Raw genomic sequence first — 22772 nt, 5'->3', positions numbered from 1 at the left:
AAGGAAAAGCACTTACCATCAATAAGGTATCACTCCTGAGATCCAATGGGATTGTGAGTAATAGCTGGATGAAATGCACAGCAGAGCTCTGCAGGCTTTACCTCTAATTTGCACTTCTCCTAGAACTGTTGGAGCTCCATCCTCCGCCTCCATAGATTTGTAATGTTTGTCTTGCAGACACAAGACAAAGCTACAATGATTTTCAGAGAAGATTTGAGCAGTAGGATGAGATGTGCTGAGATCATGAGTAATAGCAGGGTGAAGTACACAGCAGAGTGCGCTTCGCTCCCTGGTTGTCAGCCGTTGGCTGTCCGGACATGCTGGGAGATGTATTTTTAGTTTTGCAACATCTGGAGGTTCGCAGGTTGGAGACCACTGGGATAGGGCATATGATGTATGATCGCAGGGGTCCTGCCGCTGGGACCCCCGCAATCTCGATGCAGCCCCCCGCATTCTGTACCGGGCACTACCTCCGAGATGTGATGTCACGGCCACGCTCCCTCCATTCATGTCACAGCCACACCCCCTCCATAGACATAAATGGAGGGGGCGTGTTATGATGTCACGAGGGGGCGTGGCAGTAACGTTAGGTCTCGGAGGCAGAATGCCGGGGGCTGCACCGAGATTGCGGGGGTCCCAGCAACGGGACCCCTGCGATCATACATTTCATCCCCATCCAAAGGATAGCCCTTTAAAGGGGTACTCCATCCCTAGACATCTTATCCCCTATCCAAAGCATAAGGGATAAGATGTCTAATCTCTGGGGTCCACACCTCTGGGACCCCCCTTCATCTCAGTACCCTACATTTGTTTAGAGTGGGCAGTGGGGGGTCGTGAAGTCACTGTCACGCCCCTCTTGATGTCACGCCACACCCCCTCAATGCAAGTCTATGGGAGGGGGCGTGACGACTGCCACGCCCCCTCCCATAGACTTGCATTGAGGGGGCACGACGTGATGTCGCGAGGGGCGTGGCAGTGACGTTACAACCCCCGCCGCCTGCTCCAAGCATTTGGAACAAAATGTTCCGAACGCTGGGGCCGCGGAATACCCCTTTAATCCAGTCCTAGTTTAGGCTAAAAACAAACTGTGTCATAAACTGCATGTTTGTTTTCAGCCTTATACTCATGAGAACAGCATGCAGCGCCTACATAATACCCTCATAGCATGGCAACACAACACTAATACAGTACATGTACAACAGTGCCGTAATAATACCGCACCACAGCCGTATAATGTGCATGGTGCAGACTGGGGTGACTGGGTTCACACAATGATAACGTCTATGGCAGTGGTCTCCAACCTGCGGACCTCCAGATGTTGCAAAACTACAACTCCCAGCATGCCCGGACAGCCAACGGCTGGAGGTCCGCAGGTTGGAGACCACTAGTCTATGGGATATAATCTGATTTTACATGTAGCCATTACCTTCGTGTTTTAGGGGATCCTCGGATTGTTCATCATATTCACATGATGCCTGCGCCTCCAGCTTGTGCTTCTCTCTTGAAGGAGTAATAATAGAAGTTATATTTGGTGTATTATAAGATATATATATATATATATATATATATATATACATATATATATATATATATATATATATATATATATATATATTACAAATCTCACACTCTCCTCCCCATTAGTCTTTGCCATCATAAAATATTTGATCTTTTCCATTCTTCCTATAGAATTGGTTATATAGACTCGCTGGCCACTTTATTAAGTACACCTGTTCAATTGTTTGTTAACACAAATAGCTGATCAGCCACCAATCACATGGCAGCCACTCGTTTAGGCATGTAGACGTGGTCAAGACGACTTGCTGAAGTTCAAACAGAGCATCAGAATGGGGGCAAAGAGGATATAGGTTACTGTGAATATGACACGGTTGTTGGTGCCAGATGAGCTGGTCTAAGTTACAAGTTGATTAAAATGATTCTGACTGCTGATCAATATATATTAATACTTATATATTTATATGCCATTTCTAATGCTGAAAAAAGATAAAAGATGAAGACCTTGGAACGACGTCAGATGAGACGTCAGAAGACAAAAAGAAGAGACAGATTTTATGGAAGGACAAAGATCTGGGTTTTTCCAGTTTCAGAGTAAAAGAGCCGCATAAGTGAACCTTGGGCAAGAAAGAAAAAAATGCTTAAATATGCTAATATATACACAGAGATAAAGCTCAAATAACCAATCAAAATGTAAGATGATGATTTTGACGTCATAACTAAACCTCCCTTTTTTGTCAAATGTAAAAACAATGTACTTCCGTGTAATAAACAGAACTCCTTGGGGCAGCTCTTTAGGGAGTATGCTGAGAAGGAGATATTATACCAACATTCTGTCTGGTGTGTATTCCTTGTGCCAGCACTCAGCAGTATACAGCAGCAATCACTCACATCTTAAGGCCTCATCCACACCCATCCTTGACATAAGTATTTCACAAACTGGGATTTTAACACACAACCATCTCCAGGGTTTACAGAGAATGGTCTGAAAAAGAGAAAATATCCAGTGAGCGGCAGTTGTGTGTACAGAAATGCCTTGTTTATGTCAAAGGGGAATGGGCAGACTGGTTTGAGATTACAGAAAAGCAACAGTAACTCAAGTAACCACTGGTTACATCCAAGGTCTGTAGAATACCATCTCTGACCGCACAAGACATCCAACCTTGAAGCAGATGGGCTACAGCAGCAGAAGACCACATCGGGGGCCACTCCTGTCAGCGAAGAACAGGAAACTGAGGCTACAATTCACACAGGTCACCAAGACTGGACAATGGGAGATGGAAGAACGTTGTCTGGTCTGAGGAGTCTATATTCCAGCTGTGACTTTCAGATGTCAGGGTCAGAATTTGGTGTAAACAACATAAAGCATGGATCCATCCTGTCTTGTATCAGGGTCAGGCTGGTGGGGGGGTAATGGTGTGGGGGGGGGGGGTATTTTCTTGGCACATTTTGAGCCCCTTAGATACTTAGATACTCTCCTTCCAGCAGGATAATGTCCCATGTCACATGACATCATCTCATACAGGACAATGAGGTCACAACATCATCTCATACAGGACAATGAGGTCACATGACTCCAATGGCCTCCACAAACACCAGATCTCATCCAATAGATCACCGCTGGGATGTGGTGGAACCAGAGATTCTGATCATGGATCTGACAAATCTCCAGCAACTGTGTGATGTCATCATGTCTATATGGAGGAACTGTGTGATGTCATCATGTCTATATGGAGGAACTGTGTGATGTTATCATGTCTATATGGAGGAACTATGTGATGTCATCATGTCCATGTGGAGGAACTGTGTGATGTCATCATGTCCATATGGGGGAACTGTGTGATGTCATCATGTCCATATGGAGGAACTGTGTGATGTCATCATGTCCATATGGAAGAACTGTGTGATGTCATCATGTCCATATGGGGGAACTGTGTGATGTCATCATGTCTATATGGGGGAACTGTGTGATGTCATCATGTCCATATGGAGGAACTGTGTTATGTCATCATGTCTATATGGAGGAACTATGTGATGTCATCATGTCCATGTGGAGGAACTGTGTGATGTCATCATGTCCATATGGGGGAACTGTGTGATGTCGTCATGTCCATATGGAGGAACTGTGTGATGTCATCATGTCCATATGGAGGAACTGTGTGATGTCATCATGTCCATATGGAGAACTTTGTGATGTCATCATGTCTATATGGAGAACTGTGTGATGTCATCATGTCCATATGGAGGAACTGTGTGATGTCATCATGTCCATATGGAGGAACTGTGTGATGTCATCATGTCCATATAGAAGAACTGTGTGATGTCATCATGTCCATTTGGAAGAACTGTGTGATGTCATCATGTCCATATGGAGGAACTGTGTGATGTCATCATGTCCATATGGAGGAACTGTGTGATGTCATCATGTCCATATGGAGAACTTTGTGATGTCATCATGTCCATATGGAGGAACTGTGTGATGTCATCATGTCCATATGGAGGAACTGTGTGATGTCATCATGTCTATATGGAGAACTGTGTGATGTCATCATGTCCATATGGAGGAACTGTGTGATGTCATCATGTCCATATGGAGGAACTGTGTGATGCCATCATGTCCATATGGGGGAACTGTATGATGTCATCATGTCCATATGGAGGAACTGTGTGATGTCATCATGTCCATATGGAGGAACTGTGTGATGTCATCATGTCCATATGGAGGAACTGTGTGATGTCATCATGTCCATATGGAGGAACTTTGTGATGTCATCATGTCCATATGGAGAACTTTGTGATGTCATCATGTCTATATGGAGAACTGTGTGATGTCATCATGTCCATATGGAGGAACTGTGTGATGTCATCATGTCCATATGGAGGAACTGTGTGATGTCATCATGTCCATATGGAGGAACTGTGTGATGTCATCATGTCCATATGGAGGAACTGTGTGATGTCATCATGTCCATATGGAGGAACTGTGTGATGTCATCATGTCCATATGGAGGAACTGTGTGATGTCATCATGTCTATATGGAGGAACTGTGTGATGTCATCATATCTATATGGAGGAACTGTGTGATGTCATCATGTCCATATGGAGGAACTGTGTGATGTCATCATGTCCATATGGAGGAACTGTGTGATGTCATCATATCTATATGGAGGAACTGTGTGATGTCATCATGTCTATATGGAATGAAATCTCTGAGGAATGTTTCCAGCACCTTGTAGAAAGTATAAAGGGGTCCGACCCGGGACTAACAAGGTGTACCTAATAAAGTGGCCAGTGAGTGTATAATCCCCATAGACACAGCCCATCTATACAGAGCAGATGTGGCAGGTTGGTCACGCACAGGACACAACATATCAGCAGACGCATCAGTTTACGGTCGGTATGAATGGTGCAGGTTTAGGTGAACATTCTTCGGAGTTATAGAAGTTTCTTAGCTTTTTTTCTGCATGGACCGCACCATCGTCCACCATGTCGTTGTTGTAGGATTAGACACACTGCTTAGAAATTGAGCATCTATTTATACAGTATCGGAGACCCTCTTTAATCCTGGGGGGGGGGATTAATTAATGGGGTTGAAGGGATGTTTGTCGGCATACTTCCTGGACGGCTTCCAGCAGGCGCAGACGGTGACCAGTGTAACCAGCAGGAATATCCCCCCGGTGGACAGGACGATGTACAAGGAGCTTCTTCCTGTGTGACAGATGACCCCGTGTTAGCGGAAAAACTGCAGAAGATCATAGGAACATGACAGCAGAATTATGGGTCATCTCGGGCCAAGAAGGGTCAGTTCCCTAATAAATAGGGTTATGGGCACCTTAAAGGGGTACTCCACTGGCCAGCATTCAGAACATTAGGTTCTGAACGCTGTGTGCGCTGCAGGGTTCGGCCATGCCCCTTGTTACATCAGGCCACACCCCTCAATGCAAGTCTATGGGAGGGGGCGTGGCAGCAGAAGTAGTTCTAAGGTGGATATACACATTATATACCAATACGTTGTATGTGATTACGTACTGTAGACAGTTATTTTTATAGGGGAGCTCCGCCCGATGCTGATGGGGTTCTCCACTAGGCAGCCATAGACGTCATCATCAGACAATATAACTCTGGTAATGGTCATCACGCGATGGTCGGTGGACAGCAGGATCCTGGAGTCATTGGTCAGTGTCTTCCCGGCCTTCAGCCAGGTGTAGAGCGGCTTAGTCCCATTATCATGGCTGCAGCTCATGGTGAAATTCTCTGCCAGCTCCAGGACGGTGGATGAAGTAACCAACACCCGAGGCTTAGATACAGGAACTAGTCATTGTAAAATAGATGACATAACAGAAATACAGAAAAGCTTATAACACATAGACTGATACAAAGCCCAGCAACAAACTTCAGCAGTGTTTCCTAATCCGTGTGCCTCCAGTGTACCAAAGGCTATCTGGGCATGCTGGGAGTTGTAGTTTTGCAACAGCTGGAGGCACCCTGGTTAGGAAACACTAAACTACAGCATATTCAGTATTGAGTATTATAATTATTATTTTTCCCCATTTGTAATGCCCTGATGATTCCTCTTGCTGTGGGGGGAAACACGTAGGGACTGGTTAACCCCCTAATTAGGAGGTGTCTATCTTATACTATAGTTTTGGGAATCTGTTTTCTTTTGGGGTACTTATTGGGGAAGGAGTTGCTATCAAAACCTGTCCAGGGAAGGAGTTGCTAAGTTGCCCATAGCAACCAATCAGATGGTTTGTTTCATTTTTGAAAAGGCCTGTGAAAAATGAAAGCAGCGATCTGATTGGTTGCTATGGGCAACTCAGCAACTTTTCCTCTGGACGGGTTTTGATAAATCTCCCCCCATTGTGACTACAGAGATTGGGATGGTCAGTGATGGCAGCATCTAGGGGCTGACATTGTCCTGTGTAATTGGGCCAGAGATAGTGCTGGTTTACATGGCGGCTCTCGCCATCTAATATGGCCCTAAGTATTATCGGGCAATGTGTTAAGTATTCACTATTTTTTTTACCCCATTACCTATTGTACAAGTTCTCCCCCTTATAAAGATGAGAGGCTGTAATTTCCATCATAGGTTATAACCTCAACTATGAGAGACAGAATGAGAAAAAAATCCATAAAATCACATTGTCTGATTATTAAATCAGCGCTGCGGGTGATCCGATCATCCTGTTAAGTGATCGCGATGCTGCAGATGCCGTGATCTGTATTGATCACGGCATCTGAGGGGTTAATGGCGGACATGGCGGGTCCCTGGCTGCGATCCACAGCCGGGACCTGCCACGCATGATGCCGGCATCGCTCCGATGCACGCGGTTATGCTCAGGACGTAAATGTACCTCCTGGTGCGTTAAGTACCACATCACCAGGACGTACATTTACGTCCTGTGTCGTTAAGGGGTTAAAGGGGTACTCCGGTGGAAAAACATTTTTTTTTTTTTTTAAATCAACTGGTGCCAGAAAGTTAAACAGATTTGTAAATTACTTCAATTAAAAAAATCTTTACCCTTCCAGTACTTTTTAGCAGCTGTATGCTACAGAGAAAATTCTGTTCTTTTTGAATTTCTTTTTTGTCTTGTCCACAGTGCTCTCTGCTGACACCTCTGTCCATGTCAGGAACTGTCCAGAGCAGCATAGGTTTGCAAACGGGATTTTCTCCTGCTCTGGACAGTTCCTGATACGAACATCAGGTGTCAGCAGAGAGCACTGTGGTCAAGACAAAAAAGAAATTAAAAAAGAACAGAATTTCCTCTGTAGCATACAGCTGATAAAAAGTACTGGAAGGGTAAAGATTTTTTAATAGAAGTCATTTAAATCTGTTCAACTTTCTGGCACAAGTTCATAAAAAAAAAAAAGCAAGGGCATTGAAAATGAAACGTGTCTGAGTCTTTCAGCATGACGATGATCCCAAACACACCGCCCGGGCAACAAAGGAGTGGCTTCATAAGAAGCATTTCAAGGTCCTGGAGTGGCTTAGCCAGTCTCCAGATCTCAACCCCATAGAAAACCTTTGGAGGGAGTTGAAAGTCTGTGTTGCCCAGCGACAGCCACAAAACTACAGTACTACAGTACCCAGAAAGATTATCAGAATTAGGGTTATTTAGTTTAGAAAAAAGAAGGCTTAGGGGCGACCTAATAACTATGTATAAATATATCAGGGGACAGTACAGAGATCTCTACCATGATCTATTTATACCCAGGACTGTATCTATAACAAGGGGGCATCCTCTACATCTAGAGGAAAGAAGGTTTCTACACCAGCACAGACGGGGGTTCTTTACTGTAAGAGTAGTGAGACTATGGAACTCTGCCTGAGGAGGTGGTCATGGGGAACTCTGTAATAGAATGACTGACTGTGGCTGGTAATATTATGGGGCACTGACTGTGGCTGGTAATGTTATGGGGCTCTGACTGTGGCTGGTAAAGTTAAGGGGCACTGACTGTGGCTGGTAATGTTATGGGGCACTGACTGTGGCCAGTAATGTTATGAGGCACTGACTGTGGCTGGTAATGTTATGGGGCACTGACTGTGGCTGGTAATGTTATGGGGCACTGACTGTGGCTGGTAATGTTATGGGGCACTGACTGTGGCTGGTAATGTTATGGGGCACTGACTATGGCTGGTAATGTTATGGGGCACTGACTGTGGCTGGTAATGTTATGGGGCACTGACTGTGGATGGTAATGTTATGGGGCACTGACTGTGGCTGGTAATGTTATGGGGCACTGACTGTGGCTGGTAATGTTATGGGGCACTGACTGTGGCTGGTAATGTTATGGGACACTGACTGTGGCTGGTAATGTTATGGGGCACTGACTGTGGCTGGTAATGTTATGGGGCACTGACTGTGGCTGGTAATGTTATGGGGCACTGACTGTGGATGGTAATGTTATGGGGCACTGACTGTGGCTGGTAATGTTATGGGGCACTGACTGTGGATGGTAATGTTATGGGGCACTGACTGACTGGTAATGTTATGGGGCACTGACTGTGACTGGTAATGTTATGGGGCACTGACTGTGGCTGGTAATGTTATGGGGCACTGACTGTGGCTGGTAATGTTATGGGGCACTGACTGTGGCTGGTAATGTTATGGGGCACTGACTGTGGCTGGAAATGTTATGGGGCACTGACTGTGTATGGTAATGTTATGGGGCACTGACTGTGGCTGGTAATGTTATGGGGCACTGACTGTGACTGGTAATGTTATGGGGCACTGACTGTGGCTGGTAATTTTATGGGGCACTGACTGTGGCTGGTAATGTTTCTATGTCCGTTACGTAGGATGAGTCTAGTGACGTCATTGTGGAGTAAACCTACCGTCCACAGTGAGGTTGATGGATTTCTCTCCGGTGAAGGTGTCATCCGTTATGGAGACCTCCACCTCATACATCCCCTCGTCAGACAGGAGGAGGTTACTGATCAGCAATGAACCATTATCGTAGATCTGTATCCGATCCCTGTAATCCGGCCGCAGATTCCCAATGATGTCTGTGCCCACAGACTGCACCACCGTGATGGGCTTCTCCCTCCTCACTTGCCATTTGATCACCGGTTTGTCGCTGCTGGAGCTGCTGTACTGTACCGAGAGCAGGGCTGACTGCCCGTAGGTGCCGTGGATGTGCCGGACGTGACCGGTGATGTTCACTACTTCAACTAGATCTGCGCAAGATGACAAAAAAAATCACTAAATGACGTTTATTATATTATAAGTAGTGTTGCTCGCGAATATTCGCAATTCGAATATTATTCGCGAATATCGCATGTTCGCGAATTCGCGAATTTCGCGAATATAGCGCTATATATTCGTAATTACGAATATTCGTTTTTTATTTTTTTATTTTTTTCACAGTACACATCACAGTGATCATCCCTCTCTGCTTCCAGCTTGTGTGGTGTAAAGAAGGCTCTAATACTACTGTGTGAGACTGGTGTGCGAATATTCGCATATGCGAAAGTTAGCATATGCTAATTTTCGCATATGCTAATTTTCGCGTACACTAATTTTGTATATGCTAATTTTCACATATGTAAATTTTCGCATGCGCAAATGTTCGCATATGCGAAAATAAAACGAGGATATAACGAATATGCGAATATTCGCGAATATATGACGAATATTCGTCCATATATTCGCGAATATTCGCGAATTCGAATATGGCCTATGCCGCTCAACACTAATTATAAGCAGGAAGGCTAATAAAGAGCCCAGTCACATACTACAGCCTCCAGCTGTCCGGGCATGCTGGGAGCTGAAGTTTTGCAACAGCTGGAGGCACACTGGTTGTGGTTGAGAAACACTGAACATCAAATTGAACTACAATGCAATCCGAAACTGAACACTGGGTCCCAACAAGGGGCGACTTTGTGATCTTCTTACTCTAACAATAGGAAATTGATGTAAACCTGGGTATATGTGTAATAACACTGACTGGTCCCTAGATGGCAAAAGTGGACTTCACTTAAAGGGGTACTCCAGCGCTAAGACATCTTATCCACTATCCAAAAGGATAGGGGATAAGAAGCCTGATCGCGGGGGACCCCCGTGATCTTCCACGCCGCACCCCGTTAGAATCAGCCCCCGGAGCGTGCTCTCTCCAGGTCTGATTACTAGCGATGACGGGGACGGAGCATAGTGACTTCACGGCTCCGCCCCCATGTGACATCATGCTCCACCCCCTCAATGCAAGACTATGGAGGGGGCGTGACAGCTGGCACGCCACCTCCATAGGCTTGCATTGGGGGAAGGCGGAGCCGTGACATCACTATGCTCCGTCCCCGTGATCGATAGTAATCAGACCCGGAGCGAGCACGCTCCGGGGGCTGATTCTAACGGGGTGCGGTGTGGAAGATCATGGGGGTCCCCAGCGGCGGGACTCCCATGGTCAGGCATCTTATCCCCTATCCTTTGGTTAGGGTATAAGATGTCTTAGCGCCGGAGTACCCCTTTAATAGCAGTTGTCTTTAGGGGGTATTCCAGGAAAAAAAACTTTATTTATTTATTTTTTTTTATATCAACTGGCTCCAGAAAGTTAAACAGATTTGTAAATTCAATGGACAACATGGGGGACAAGAGGAGCGGGCGCTTCCAAAATAGCGAGCGACATATGTTTTGCGCACTCAGCGCATCATCTGGCTCGTATACGAGCCAGATGATGCGCTGAGTGCGCAAAACATATGTCGCTCGCTATTTTGGAAGCACCTGCTCCTCGTGTCCCCCATGTTGTCCATTGAATAAAGCATGGAGGAAGTTACCCGGTGAGTGAGTTACCCGTCTGCTGGAGCATGTATATATGAAGGGGATTAGTGACAGATTATCAGAATAGGAGTGCTGGTTCCATTTCTACTTCTACCATTGTGAGATTTGTAAATTACTTCTATTAAAAAAAAATCTTAATCCTTCCAATAGTTATCAGCTGCTGAAGTTTAGTTGTTCTTTTCTGTCTGGCAACTAGTGTTGAGCGGCATAGGCCATATTCGAATTCGCGAATATTCGCGAATATATGGACGAATAGTCGTCATATTTTCGCGAATATTCGCATATCCGTAATATTCTCGTTTTATTTTCGCAAATGCGAAAACTTCACGTTTGCAAAAATTAGCATATACCAAAATTTACATATGCAAGAATTCGCATATGCGAAAATTAGCATATGCGAAAATTAACATGTGCAAATGTTCGTATATGCGAAAATTCGCACGCCAGTCTCACACAGTAGTATTAGAGCCTTCTTTACACCACACAAGCTGGAAGCAGAGAGGGATGATCACTGTGATGTGTACTGTGAAAAAAGAAAAAAACGAATATTCGTAATTACGAATATATAGCGCTATATTCGCGGAATTCGCGAATTCGCGAATATGCGATATTCGCGAATAATATTCGAATTGCGAATATTCGCGAGCAACACTACTGGCAACAGTGCTCTCTGCTGACATCTCTGCTTGTCTCGGGAATTGCACAGAGTAGAAGAGGTTTGCTATGGGGATTTGCTTCTACTCTGGAAAGTCCCTGAGACAGGTGTCATCAGAGAGCACTTAGACAGAAAAGAACAACTCAACTTCAGCAGCTCATAAGTACTGAAAGGATTAAGATTTTTTTTTAAAGAAGTAATATATAAATCTGTTTAACTTTCTGGAGCCAGTTGATATATAAAAAAAAAAAGTTTTTTCCTGCCTAACCCCTTTAATGTTTTCATAACAGTGGCTCCCAGTACTCAGATACCCCCAGGACTAGGCTGACCATAAGACAAAAATGGCCCCCATATATAGTTGTAGGACTCCATACATAATTTTAGGACCATATACTGCCCCATATATAGTTGTAGGCCCCTATACTGCCCATATATATAGTTGTAGGGCCCTGTACTGCCCCTATATATATATATATATATATATATATATATATATATAGTTATAGGCCCCTCTTGTGCCCCATATATATATATAGTTATAGGCCCCTCTTGTGCCCCATATAGTTGTAGGCTCCCTCTTTTCTATGCCCCTATATATATAGTAGTAGGTAGGCTGCCCCCACAGACATACTTCCCCCAGCGGATCAGCCATACTTCCCTTCTGCTTCCGTGCTCCACTGCTCCTCTGGTCCGGGTTGGGACCTACTGTTATGGTTTGCTGGGCAATAGCAGTAGGTCCCCTGACTGAAGGAACAGTAAAGAACTGAAGCTGACACTAGGATTACACAAAGAAGAAACCACAATAACCTGAAGAGATAGGAACATTACAAGAATAAAGTGCTACATAGATACAAGGATTGCTGGAATCAAACCCACAGAGCATAGGCTATAATTTGCACAGACATTACATGTATTCTGGAAGGCACGGTATATTCAATTTATTCTAAGGGTACAGTGTGTGGCAGTATTATATTCAGAGGGCACAGTGTATTGTAGTGGTATATTCAGAGGGCACAGTGTGTAGCAGTATTATATTCAGAGGGCACAGTGTATTGTAGTGGTATATTCAGAGGGCACAGTGTGTGGCAGTATTATATTCAGAGGGCACAGTGTATTGTAGTGGTATATTCAGAGTGCACAGTGTGTGAAAGTATTATATTCAGAGGGCACAGTGTGTGGCAGTAATATATTCAGAGGGCACGGTGTATTGTAGTGGTATATTCAGAGGGCACAGTGTGTGGCAGTATTATATTCAGAGGGCACAGTGTATTGTAGTGGTATATTCAGAGGGCACTGTCACGATGCCGGCTGGCAGGAGGTGGATCCTCTGTGCCAGAGAGGGATTGGCGTGGACCGTGCTAGTGGACCGGTTCTAAGTCACTACTGGTTTTCACCAGAGCCCGCCGCAAAGCGGGATGGTCTTGCTGCGGCGGTAGTGACCAGGTCGTATCCACTAGCAACGGCTCAACCTCTCTGACTGCTGAAGATAGGCGCGGTACAAGGGAGTAGACAGAAGCAAGGTCGGACGTAGCAGAAGGTCGGGGCAGGCAGCAAGGATCGTAGTCAGGGGCAACGGCAGGAGGTCTGGAACACAGGCTAGGAACACACAAGGAAACGCTTTCACTGGCACAATGGCAACAAGATCCGGCGAGGGAGTGCAGGGGAAGTGAGGTATACATAGGGAAGTGCACAGGTGAAGACACTAATAGAACCACTGCGCCAATCAGCGGCGCAGTGGCCCTTTAAATCGCAGAGACCCGGCGCGCGCGCGCCCTAGGGAGCGGGGCCGCGCGCGCCGGGACAGGACCGACGGAGAGCGAGTCAGGTACGGGAGCCGGGGTGCGCATCGCGAGCGGGCGCCACCCGCATCGCGAATCGCATCCCGGCTGGAGGCGGTATCGCAGCGCACCGGGTCAGTGGATCTGACCGGAGCGCTGCAGTAGCGAGAGTGTAGCGAGCGCTCCGGGGAGGAGCGGGGACCCGGAGCGCTCGGCGTAACAGTACCCCCCCCCTTGGGTCTCCCCCTCTTCTTAGAGCCTGAGAACCTGAGGAGCAGACTTTTGTCTAGGATATTGTCCTCAGGTTCCCAGGATCTCTCTTCAGGACCACAACCCTCCCAATCGACTAAAAAAAAAGTTTTCCCTCTGACCTTCTTGGAGGCCAGTATCTCCTTTACGGAGAAGATGTCCGAGGAGCCGGAAACAGGAGTGGGAGAAACAAGTTTGGGAGAGAAACGGTTGATGATGAGTGGTTTAAGAAGAGAAACGTGAAAGGCATTAGGAATACGAAGAGAAAGAGGAAGAAGAAGTTTGTAAGAGACAGGATTAATCTGGCACAAAATTTTGAAAGGACCAAGATAGCGTGGTCCCAATTTGTAGCTAGGGACACAGAAGCGGACATATTTAGCGGAGAGCCATACCTTGTCTCCAGGAGAAAAAATGGGGGGAGCTCTTCTTTTTTTATCAGCAAACTTCTTCATGCGTGATGAAGCCTGTAAGAGAGAATTTTGGGTCTCTTTCCATATGGTGGAAAGATCACGAGATATTTCATCCACAGCGGGCAAACCAGAGGGCAAGGGAGTAGGGAGGGGGGGAAGAGGGTGACGGCCGTACACCACGAAAAATGGGGATTTGGAGGAAGATTCAGAGATTCTGAAGTTATACGAGAATTCGGCCCATGGTAGAAGATCTGCCCAGTCATCCTGGCGGGAGGAAACAAAATGCCGTAAATAATCACCCAAGACCTGGTTAATTCTTTCTACTTGCCCATTGGATTGAGGATGATAAGCAGAAGAAAAGTTTAATTTAATCTTGAGTTGTTTACAGAGAGCCCTCCAGAATTTAGACACGAATTGGACGCCTCTATCCGAGACGATCTGCGTGGGCAACCCGTGAAGACGAAAAATGTGTACAAAAAATTGTTTAGCCAACTGAGGCGCTGAAGGAAGACCAGGAAGAGGGATGAAATGTGCCATTTTGGAGAATCGATCAACGACCACCCAAACAACAGTGTTGCCACGGGATGGGGGTAAGTCTGTAATAAAGTCCATACCAATCAGAGACCAAGGCTGTTCGGGGACAGGCAGAGGATGAAGAAGACCAGCGGGCTTCTGGCGAGGAGTCTTATCCCGGGCACAGACAGTGCAGGCTCGCACAAAATCCACGACATCCGTCTCCAGAGTCGGCCACCAATAGAAACGAGAGATGAGTTGCACGGATTTCTTGATGCCCGCATGACCTGCGAGATGGGAGGAGTGACCCCATTTGAGGATTCCGAGGCGTTGGCGTGGAGAGACGAAGGTCTTCCCTGGAGGAGTTTGCCTGATGGAGGCTGGAGAAGTGGAGATCAGGCAGTCAGGAGGAATGATGTGTTGCGGAGAGAGCTCTACTTCCGAGGCATCTGAGGAACGAGAGAGAGCATCGGCCCTAATGTTCTTATCGGCAGGCCGAAAGTGAATTTCAAAATTAAATCGGGCAAAGAACAGAGACCACCTGGCCTGGCGAGGATTCAGCCGTTGGGCAGACTGGAGATAGGAGAGGTTCTTGTGATCGGTGTAAATAATAACTGGAAATCTTGATCCCTCCAGCAGATGCCTCCATTCCTCAAGTGCTAATTTAATGGCTAGAAGCTCTCGATCCCCGATGGAGTAGTTCCTCTCCGCCGGAGAGAAGGTCCTAGAAAAAAACCCACAAGTAACAGCATGCCCGGAAGAATTTTTTTGTAGAAGGACCGCTCCAGCTCCTACTGAGGAGGCATCAACCTCCAATAGGAAGGGTTTAGATGGGTCAGGTCTGGAGAGCACGGGAGCCGAAGAAAAGGCAGACTTGAGCTGTTTAAAGCCGTCTTCCGCTTGAGGAGGCCATGACTTAGGATTGGCATTCTTTTTGGTTAAAGCCACGATAGGAGCCACAATGGTAGAAAAATGTGGAATAAATTGTCTGTAATAATTGGCGAACCCCAAAAAAACGTTGGATAGCACGGAGTCCGGAGGGGCGTGGCCAATCTAAGACGGCAGAGAGTTTGTCTGGATCCATTTGTAGTCCCTGGCCAGAGACCAAGTATCCTAGGAAAGGAAGAGATTGGCATTCAAACAGACATTTCTCCATCTTGGCATAAAGTTGATTGTCACGAAGTCTCTGAAGAACCATACGGACATGCTGGCGGTGTTCTTCTAGATTGGCAGAAAAAATCAGGATATCGTCCAGATATACAACAACACAGGAGTATAAGAGGTCACGAAAAATTTCATTAACAAAGTCTTGGAAGACGGCAGGGGCGTTGCACAGGCCAAAGGGCATGACCAGATACTCAAAGTGTCCATCTCTAGTGTTAAATGCCGTTTTCCATTCATCCCCCTCTCTGATGCGGATGAGATTATAAGCACCTCTTAAGTCCAGTTTGGTAAAGATGTGGGCACCTTGGAGGCGATCAAAGAGTTCAGAGATGAGAGGTAGGGGGTAGCGGTTCTTTACCGTGATTTTATTAAGACCGCGGTAGTCAATGCAAGGACGTAGGGAGCCATCTTTTTTGGACACAAAGAAAAATCCGGCTCCGGCAGGAGAGGAGGATTTGCGGATAAAGCCCTTTTTTAAATTTTCCTGGATGTACTCAGACATAGCAAGAGTCTCTGGGGCAGAGAGAGGATAAATTCTGCCCCGGGGTGGAGTAGTGCCCGGGAGGAGGTCAATAGGGCAATCATAAGGCCTGTGAGGAGGTAGAGTCTCAGCTTGTTTTTTGCAAAAAACATCCGCAAAGTCCATATAGGCCTTAGGGAGACCGGTTACAGGGGGAACCACAGAGTCACGGCAAGGAGTACTGGGAACCGGTTTAAGGCAGTCCTTGAAACAAGAGGGGCCCCAACTCTTGATCTCTCCAGTGGACCAATCCAGGGTTGGGGAATGGTGTTGAAGCCAGGGTAGTCCAAGGAGAATTTCGGAAGTGCAATTGGGGAGGACCAAAAACTCAATTTTCTCATGATGAGGTCCGATGCACATTAGGAGGGGCTCCGTGCGGAGACGTATGGTACAGTCCAATCTTTCATTGTTAACACAATTGATGTAGAGGGGTCTGGCGAGATTGGTCACCGGGATGTTGAACCTGTTGATGAGAGAGGCCAGAATAAAATTTCCTGCAGATCCGGAATCCAAGAAGGCCATAGTAGAGAAGGAGAAGGTAGAGGCAGATATCCGCACAGGCACAGTAAGACGTGGAGAAGCAGAGTTGACATCAAGGACTGTCTCACCTTTGTGCGGAGTCAGCGTACGTCTTTCCAGGCGGGGAGGACGGATAGGACAATCCTTCAGGAAGTGTTCGGTACCGGCACAGTACAGGCAGAGATTCTCCATGCGGCGTCGTGTCCTCTCTTGAGGTGTCAGGCGAGACCGGTCGACCTGCATAGCCTCCACGGCGGGAGGCACAGGAACAGATTGCAGGGGACCAGAGGAGAGAGGAGCCGGGGAGAGAAAACGCCTCGTGCGAACAAAGTCCATATCCTGGCGGAGCTCCTGACGCCTTTCGGAAAAACGCATGTCAATGCGAGTGGCTAGATGAATGAGTTCATGTAGGTTAGCAGGGATTTCTCGTGCGGCCAGAACATCTTTAATGTTGCTGGATAGGCCTTTTTTAAAGGTCGCGCAGAGGGCCTCATTATTCCAGGATAGTTCTGAAGCAAGAGTACGGAATTGTACGGCGTACTCGCCAACGGAAGAATTACCCTGGACCAGGTTCAACAGGGCAGTCTCAGCAGAAGAGGCTCGGGCAGGTTCCTCAAAGACACTTCGAATTTCTGAGAAGAAGGAGTGTACAGAGGCAGTGACGGGGTCATTGCGGTCCCAGAGCGGTGTGGCCCATGACAGAGCTTTTCCAGACAGAAGGCTGACTACGAAAGCCACCTTAGACCTTTCAGTAGGAAACTGGTCCGACATCATCTCCAAGTGCAGGGAACATTGGGAAAGAAAGCCACGGCAAAATTTAGAGTCCCCATCAAATTTATCCGGCAAGGATAGTCGTAGGCCTGGAGTGGCCACTCGCTGCGGAGGAGGTGCAGGAGCTGGCGGAGGAGATGATTGCTGAAGCTGTGGTAGTAGCTGCTGTAGCATCACGGTCAGTTGAGACAGCTGGTGGCCTTGTTGCGCTATCTGTTGTGACTGCTGGGCGACCACCGTGGTGAGGTCGGCGACAACTGGCAGAGGAACTTCAGCGGGATCCATGGCCGGATCTACTGTCACGATGCCGGCTGGCAGGAGGTGGATCCTCTGTGCCAGAGAGGGATTGGCGTGGACCGTGCTAGTGGACCGGTTCTAAGTCACTACTGGTTTTCACCAGAGCCCGCCGCAAAGCGGGATGGTCTTGCTGCGGCGGTAGTGACCAGGTCGTATCCACTAGCAACGGCTCAACCTCTCTGACTGCTGAAGATAGGCGCGGTACAAGGGAGTAGACAGAAGCAAGGTCGGACGTAGCAGAAGGTCGGGGCAGGCAGCAAGGATCGTAGTCAGGGGCAACGGCAGGAGGTCTGGAACACAGGCTAGGAACACACAAGGAAACGCTTTCACTGGCACAATGGCAACAAGATCCGGCGAGGGAGTGCAGGGGAAGTGAGGTATAAATAGGGAGTGCACAGGTGAACACACTAATAGAACCACTGCGCCAATCAGCGGCGCAGTGGCCCTTTAAATCGCAGAGACCCGGCGCACGCGCGCCCTAGGGAGCGGGGCCGCGCGCGCCGGGACAGGACCGACGGAGAGCGAGTCAGGTACGGGAGCTGGGGTGCGCATCGCGAGCGGGCGCCACCCGCATCGCGAATCGCATCCCGGCTGGAGGCGGTATCGCAGCGCACCGGGTCAGTGGATCTGACCGGAGCGCTGCAGTAGCGAGAGTGTAGCGAGCGCTCCGGGGAGGAGCGGGGACCCGGAGCGCTCGGCGTAACAGGCACAGTGTGTGAAAGTATTATATTCAGAGGGCACAGTGTGTGAAAGTATTATATTCAGAGGGCACGGTGTATTGTAATGGTATATTCAGAGGGCACAGTGTGTGGCAGTATTATATTCAGAGGGCACAGTGTGTAGCAGTGTTACATTCAGGGGCACAATGTGTGGCAGTATTATATTCAGGGGGCTCAGTGTGTGGCAGTGTTATATTCAGGGGAGACAGTGTGTCGTAGTAGTATATTGAGAGGGCACAGTGTACAGCAGTGTTACATTCAGGGGGCACAGTGTACAGCAGTGTTACATTCAGGGGACACAGTGTGCAGCAGTGTTACATTCAGGGGGCACAGTGTGCAGCAGTGTTACATTCAGGGGACACAGTGTGCAGCAGTGTTACATTCAGGGGACACAGTGTGCAGCAGTGTTACATTCAGGGGACACAGTGTGCAGCAGTGTTACATTCAGGGGACACAGTGTGCAGCAGTGTTACATTCAGTGGGCACAGTGTGCAGCAGTGTTACATTCAGGGGGCACAGTGTGCAGCAGTGTTACATTCAGGGGGCACAGTGTGCAGCAGTGTTACATTCAGGGGACACAGTGTGCAGCAGTGTTACATTCAGGGGGCACAGTGTGCAGCAGGGATATATTCAGGGGGCACAGTGTGCAGCAGTGTTACATTCAGGGGACACAGTGTGCAGTAGTGTTACATTCAGGGGGCACAGTGTGCAGCAGGTATATATTCAGGGGGTACAGTGTGTGGCAGTTTTACATTCAGGGGGCACAGTGTGCAGCAGGTATATATTCAGGGGGTACAGTGTGTGGCAGTATTATATTTACACTGCTTTTGTATAGAGGATGAGTATGCTATTCATAACAATGAATAATACTGCTGGACATTTACTGAAAAGGTAAGTTAGCCTACTTATTGTTTATAAATAATGGTTCTTGAGTTGACTGTATACATCCATTGTTGTACTCTGTACTGGTATATACGGTGTCATTCTGTAAACTCTATTGTCCCTGGGGGAGGGGGGTTCACTTTTCGTGTGCTATTAAAATGTAATAGAAACAATCTGATAAAAGAAATATGAAGTTACTGATACAAGTTAGAAAAACAACAAACAATAAAACCATTGCAGACCCGTGGCCCCGTCCTCTGACCTTTAGCACAGTAAGACGACGCGCTTATTAATATTTACCGCAGTCACATTAATGGCCGCTCTCTGTGTTGTGGAAACATTTCGGTATTTTATAGGAACAGTTCATGTCGCAGCTGACATATAAAGTATGTTTATAGACTCGTGACAATGGAGAACACGGTGACTCTTATCCTCATTCTTAACATTTCGATAAAAATATGTCAGGCGGGGGCATTTTAGGATAAGCTCTGATGCTGGGGAAGGTTGCAGAGTCCCAAGCAGTACTACCATAGGGGGCAGTAGATAGCACTGGTACTTGCACTATTGGTTGGCACTATTATATATGCAGAGCCTTTTAGTACCAAACATACAATGACTGGTACTATTACGTATGCATTGCATCTGATTGCACTATATATGCACTATATTATATGTGCACTATAGCTTGATCTATGTAAATATAGATGACAGGACTGCACTCACCATTCAACGAGGCTTTATTGAAGTCTTCCAGACATGGCAAGCGGGTGCGGTGGTGGAGGCGGGGATGTAACCGGAACAGACTGTTTCACGCTTTTACAGCGCTTCTTCCAGCCGGTATGCCGGCTGGAAGAAGCGCTGTGAAAGCGTGAAACAGTCTGTTCCGGTTACGTCCCGCGCCTCCACCACCGCACCCGCTTGCCATGTCTGGAAGAATTCAATAAAGCCTTGTTGAATGGTGAGTGCAGTCCTGTCATCTATATTTACATTGCCATATCCACTCATTGGATTTTGCACCACCGCTATCAACCTTATTCTGGTGTTGCCAACGCACTCCACTGCCGCACCTTTCCAGATTACCTTTAGAGATGTCGCGAATTGTTCGCCGGCGAACAGTTCCCGGCGAACTTAGCATGTTCGCGTCGCCGGGCGAACATATGTGAAGTTCGATCCGCCCCCTATACTTTAACATTGCGGTAAACTTTGACCCTGTGAGTCAGAGTCAGCAGACACATTACAGCCAATCAGCAGCAGTCCCTCCCTTCCAGACCCTCCTACCTGTGTAAAACTTAAGTTCCTTCAAGCAACTAACTACAGCATTAAAAGGGCTATAAGTTCAGTCCGTGTGTCTTGCAACTGCTGGAGGCACCCTGGTTGGGGATCTCTGCTTAAAAGGGGAACTCCGCTGGCAACCTTTTTTGCGCATTGTCACACTAGTGCAAATCATTTGGTGTGACAGTTGTTCAAATAAAAAAATACCTTTTTTGGCTGTGAAATAAAACCAGTGCTGCCTAAAGGGGGGCTCTAACTATGTGCTGCCTAATATGGGGGAATCTATGTGCTGCCTAAAGGGGGGATCTAAATATGTGCTGCCTAAAGGGAGGCTCTAACTATGTGCTGCCTAAAGGGGGGCTCTATGTGCTGCCTAAAGGGGGCTCTATGTGCTGCCTAAAGGGGGGCTCTATGTGCTGCCTAAAGGGGGCTCTATGTGCTGCCTAAAGGGGGGCTCTATGTGCTGCCTAAAGGGGGCTCTATGTGCTGCCTAAAGGGGGGCTCTAACTATGTGCTGCCTAACATGGGAGAATCTATGTGCTGCCTAAAGGGGGATCTAACTATGTGATGCCTAAAGGGGGGATCTAACTATGTGCTGCCTAAAGTGGGCTCTATGTGCTGCCTAAAGGGAGGCTCTAACTATGTGCTGCCTAAAGGGGGGCTCTAACTATGTGCTGCCTAATATGGGGGAATCTATGTGCTGCCTAAACGGGGATCTAACTATGTGATGCCTAAAGGGGGGCTCTATGTGCCGCCTAAAGGGGGCTAAAGCACGTTATTCCAAACCATTTAGGAATGTTAGGTGATTTATGCCCTTTATGGATTAAAACCAGACTCTGCATCAACTATGTAATTTTCCATGGGAGTTTTGCCATGGATCCCCCTCCAGCACGCCACAGTCCAGGTATTAGTCCCCTTGAAACAACTTTTAAATCACTATTGTGGCCAGAAAGAGTCCCTGTGGGTTTTAAAATTCGCCTGCCTATTGAAGTCAATGGCGGTTCGTGAACATTTGCGGAAGTTCGTGTTCGCCATTCGCGAACTGAAAATTTTATGTTCGCAACATCACTAATTACCTTTGCTTTAGTTTTGTAAGTGCCAGACCACCCCATTTTCTATTTTGCATCATAGCTTGATCTATAGTTGCACTGTATATGCCAGTGTTTTCCAACCAGGGTGCCTCCAGCTGTTGCAAAACTACAACTCCCAGCATGCACCAACATCCAAAGGCTGTCGGGGCATGTTGGGAGTTGTAGTTTTGCAACAGCTGGAGGCACCCTTGGTTGGGAAACGCTAGTTTTGTGCACTATGGTTGGTGTCATCAGGAGGCTGGTTGGAGGTGCTGAAGTCATGTTGCAATGGTGACAGACATACTGGTCACAGGTGTCATTTTGGGTGATCTCTATCTAGTGCTAAAAAAAGGTTTCCGGCAGCTAAGGGAGTCTGGCAAGACTGAGCCAGATGGAATATCTGAGAAGAATTGGGTGGAAATTCTGTTGCAGCAGAGTCCCATTGTTTTCAATGGGATTCTGCTGCACTGTGCACACAGTGGAATGTCTGCAGCAAAAATCCTGATTATGGCCTCCGCCAAATGAATTGCCACGTCAATTCTTTCGGAGGAATCCGCTAAAAAATGCATTGCAGTCTATGGAGTTGACGCATTTCCGAGGGTTCCAAGCACTAACGGAACATTAAAATGTGTGGAATGTCGGTGTTTTCTGAGCGAACATTCTGCTAATTCTCCATCATGTAAACATACCCTAAGGAGGTCACAGAGCAAACATCACTACCTGCGGAATGTCCGCCCATGTTTTCCGGGCAGACATTCCGCAAATATTCTGTTGTGTGAACATAGCCTAAGAGTCGGCGCAATTCCAAGGGGTCCGAGCGCTGGTTTAAGTCGAGGTATTACGTGTGAAAACTATTTAAAAATGGACACCCCACCTCTCATCCTGCTGTAACCTTAGGGAGAAAGTGTGGCAAAAAAAAAAAACACACAACCCAGGGACAAACTACAACTCCGGCACTGCTGAATTGTCTTGCCTTCCCCAAGCTTTAAAGGGGTTATCCAGGAAAAAACATATATATATATATAGATATATATATATATATCAACTGTCTCCAGAAAGTTAAACAGATTTGTAAATTATTTCTATTAAAAAATCTTAATCCTTTCAGTACTTATGAGCTTCTGAAGTTTAGGTTGTTCTTTTCTGTCTAAGTAATCTCTGA

At 47.0% G+C, this 22772-nt stretch overlaps 1 protein-coding gene across 2 annotated transcripts in view; it reads right to left on the bottom strand.

Moving 5' to 3' along the window:
- HEPACAM (hepatic and glial cell adhesion molecule) overlaps positions 1-22772 on the bottom strand; it is a 44180-nt gene that overhangs the window by 5586 nt on the left and 15822 nt on the right. For both annotated transcript variants that reach the window (XM_056544183.1, XM_056544184.1), the window contains exons 2-5: positions 8853-9194; positions 5546-5827; positions 5131-5224; positions 1427-1500 (exon numbers count right to left, since the gene is read on the bottom strand). In XM_056544183.1, the coding sequence (XP_056400158.1) occupies positions 1427-1500; positions 5131-5224; positions 5546-5827; positions 8853-9194 (792 nt within the window). The remainder of the gene's footprint in view (positions 1-1426; positions 1501-5130; positions 5225-5545; positions 5828-8852; positions 9195-22772) is intronic.

Source organism: Hyla sarda, chromosome 10 (genome assembly GCF_029499605.1).
Source record: "Hyla sarda isolate aHylSar1 chromosome 10, aHylSar1.hap1, whole genome shotgun sequence".
In the NCBI taxonomy this organism is placed as follows: Eukaryota; Metazoa; Chordata; class Amphibia; order Anura; family Hylidae; genus Hyla; species Hyla sarda.
Note: the sequence above shows the minus strand (reverse complement) of the source record. Positions and strands in the feature narration are given on the sequence as shown.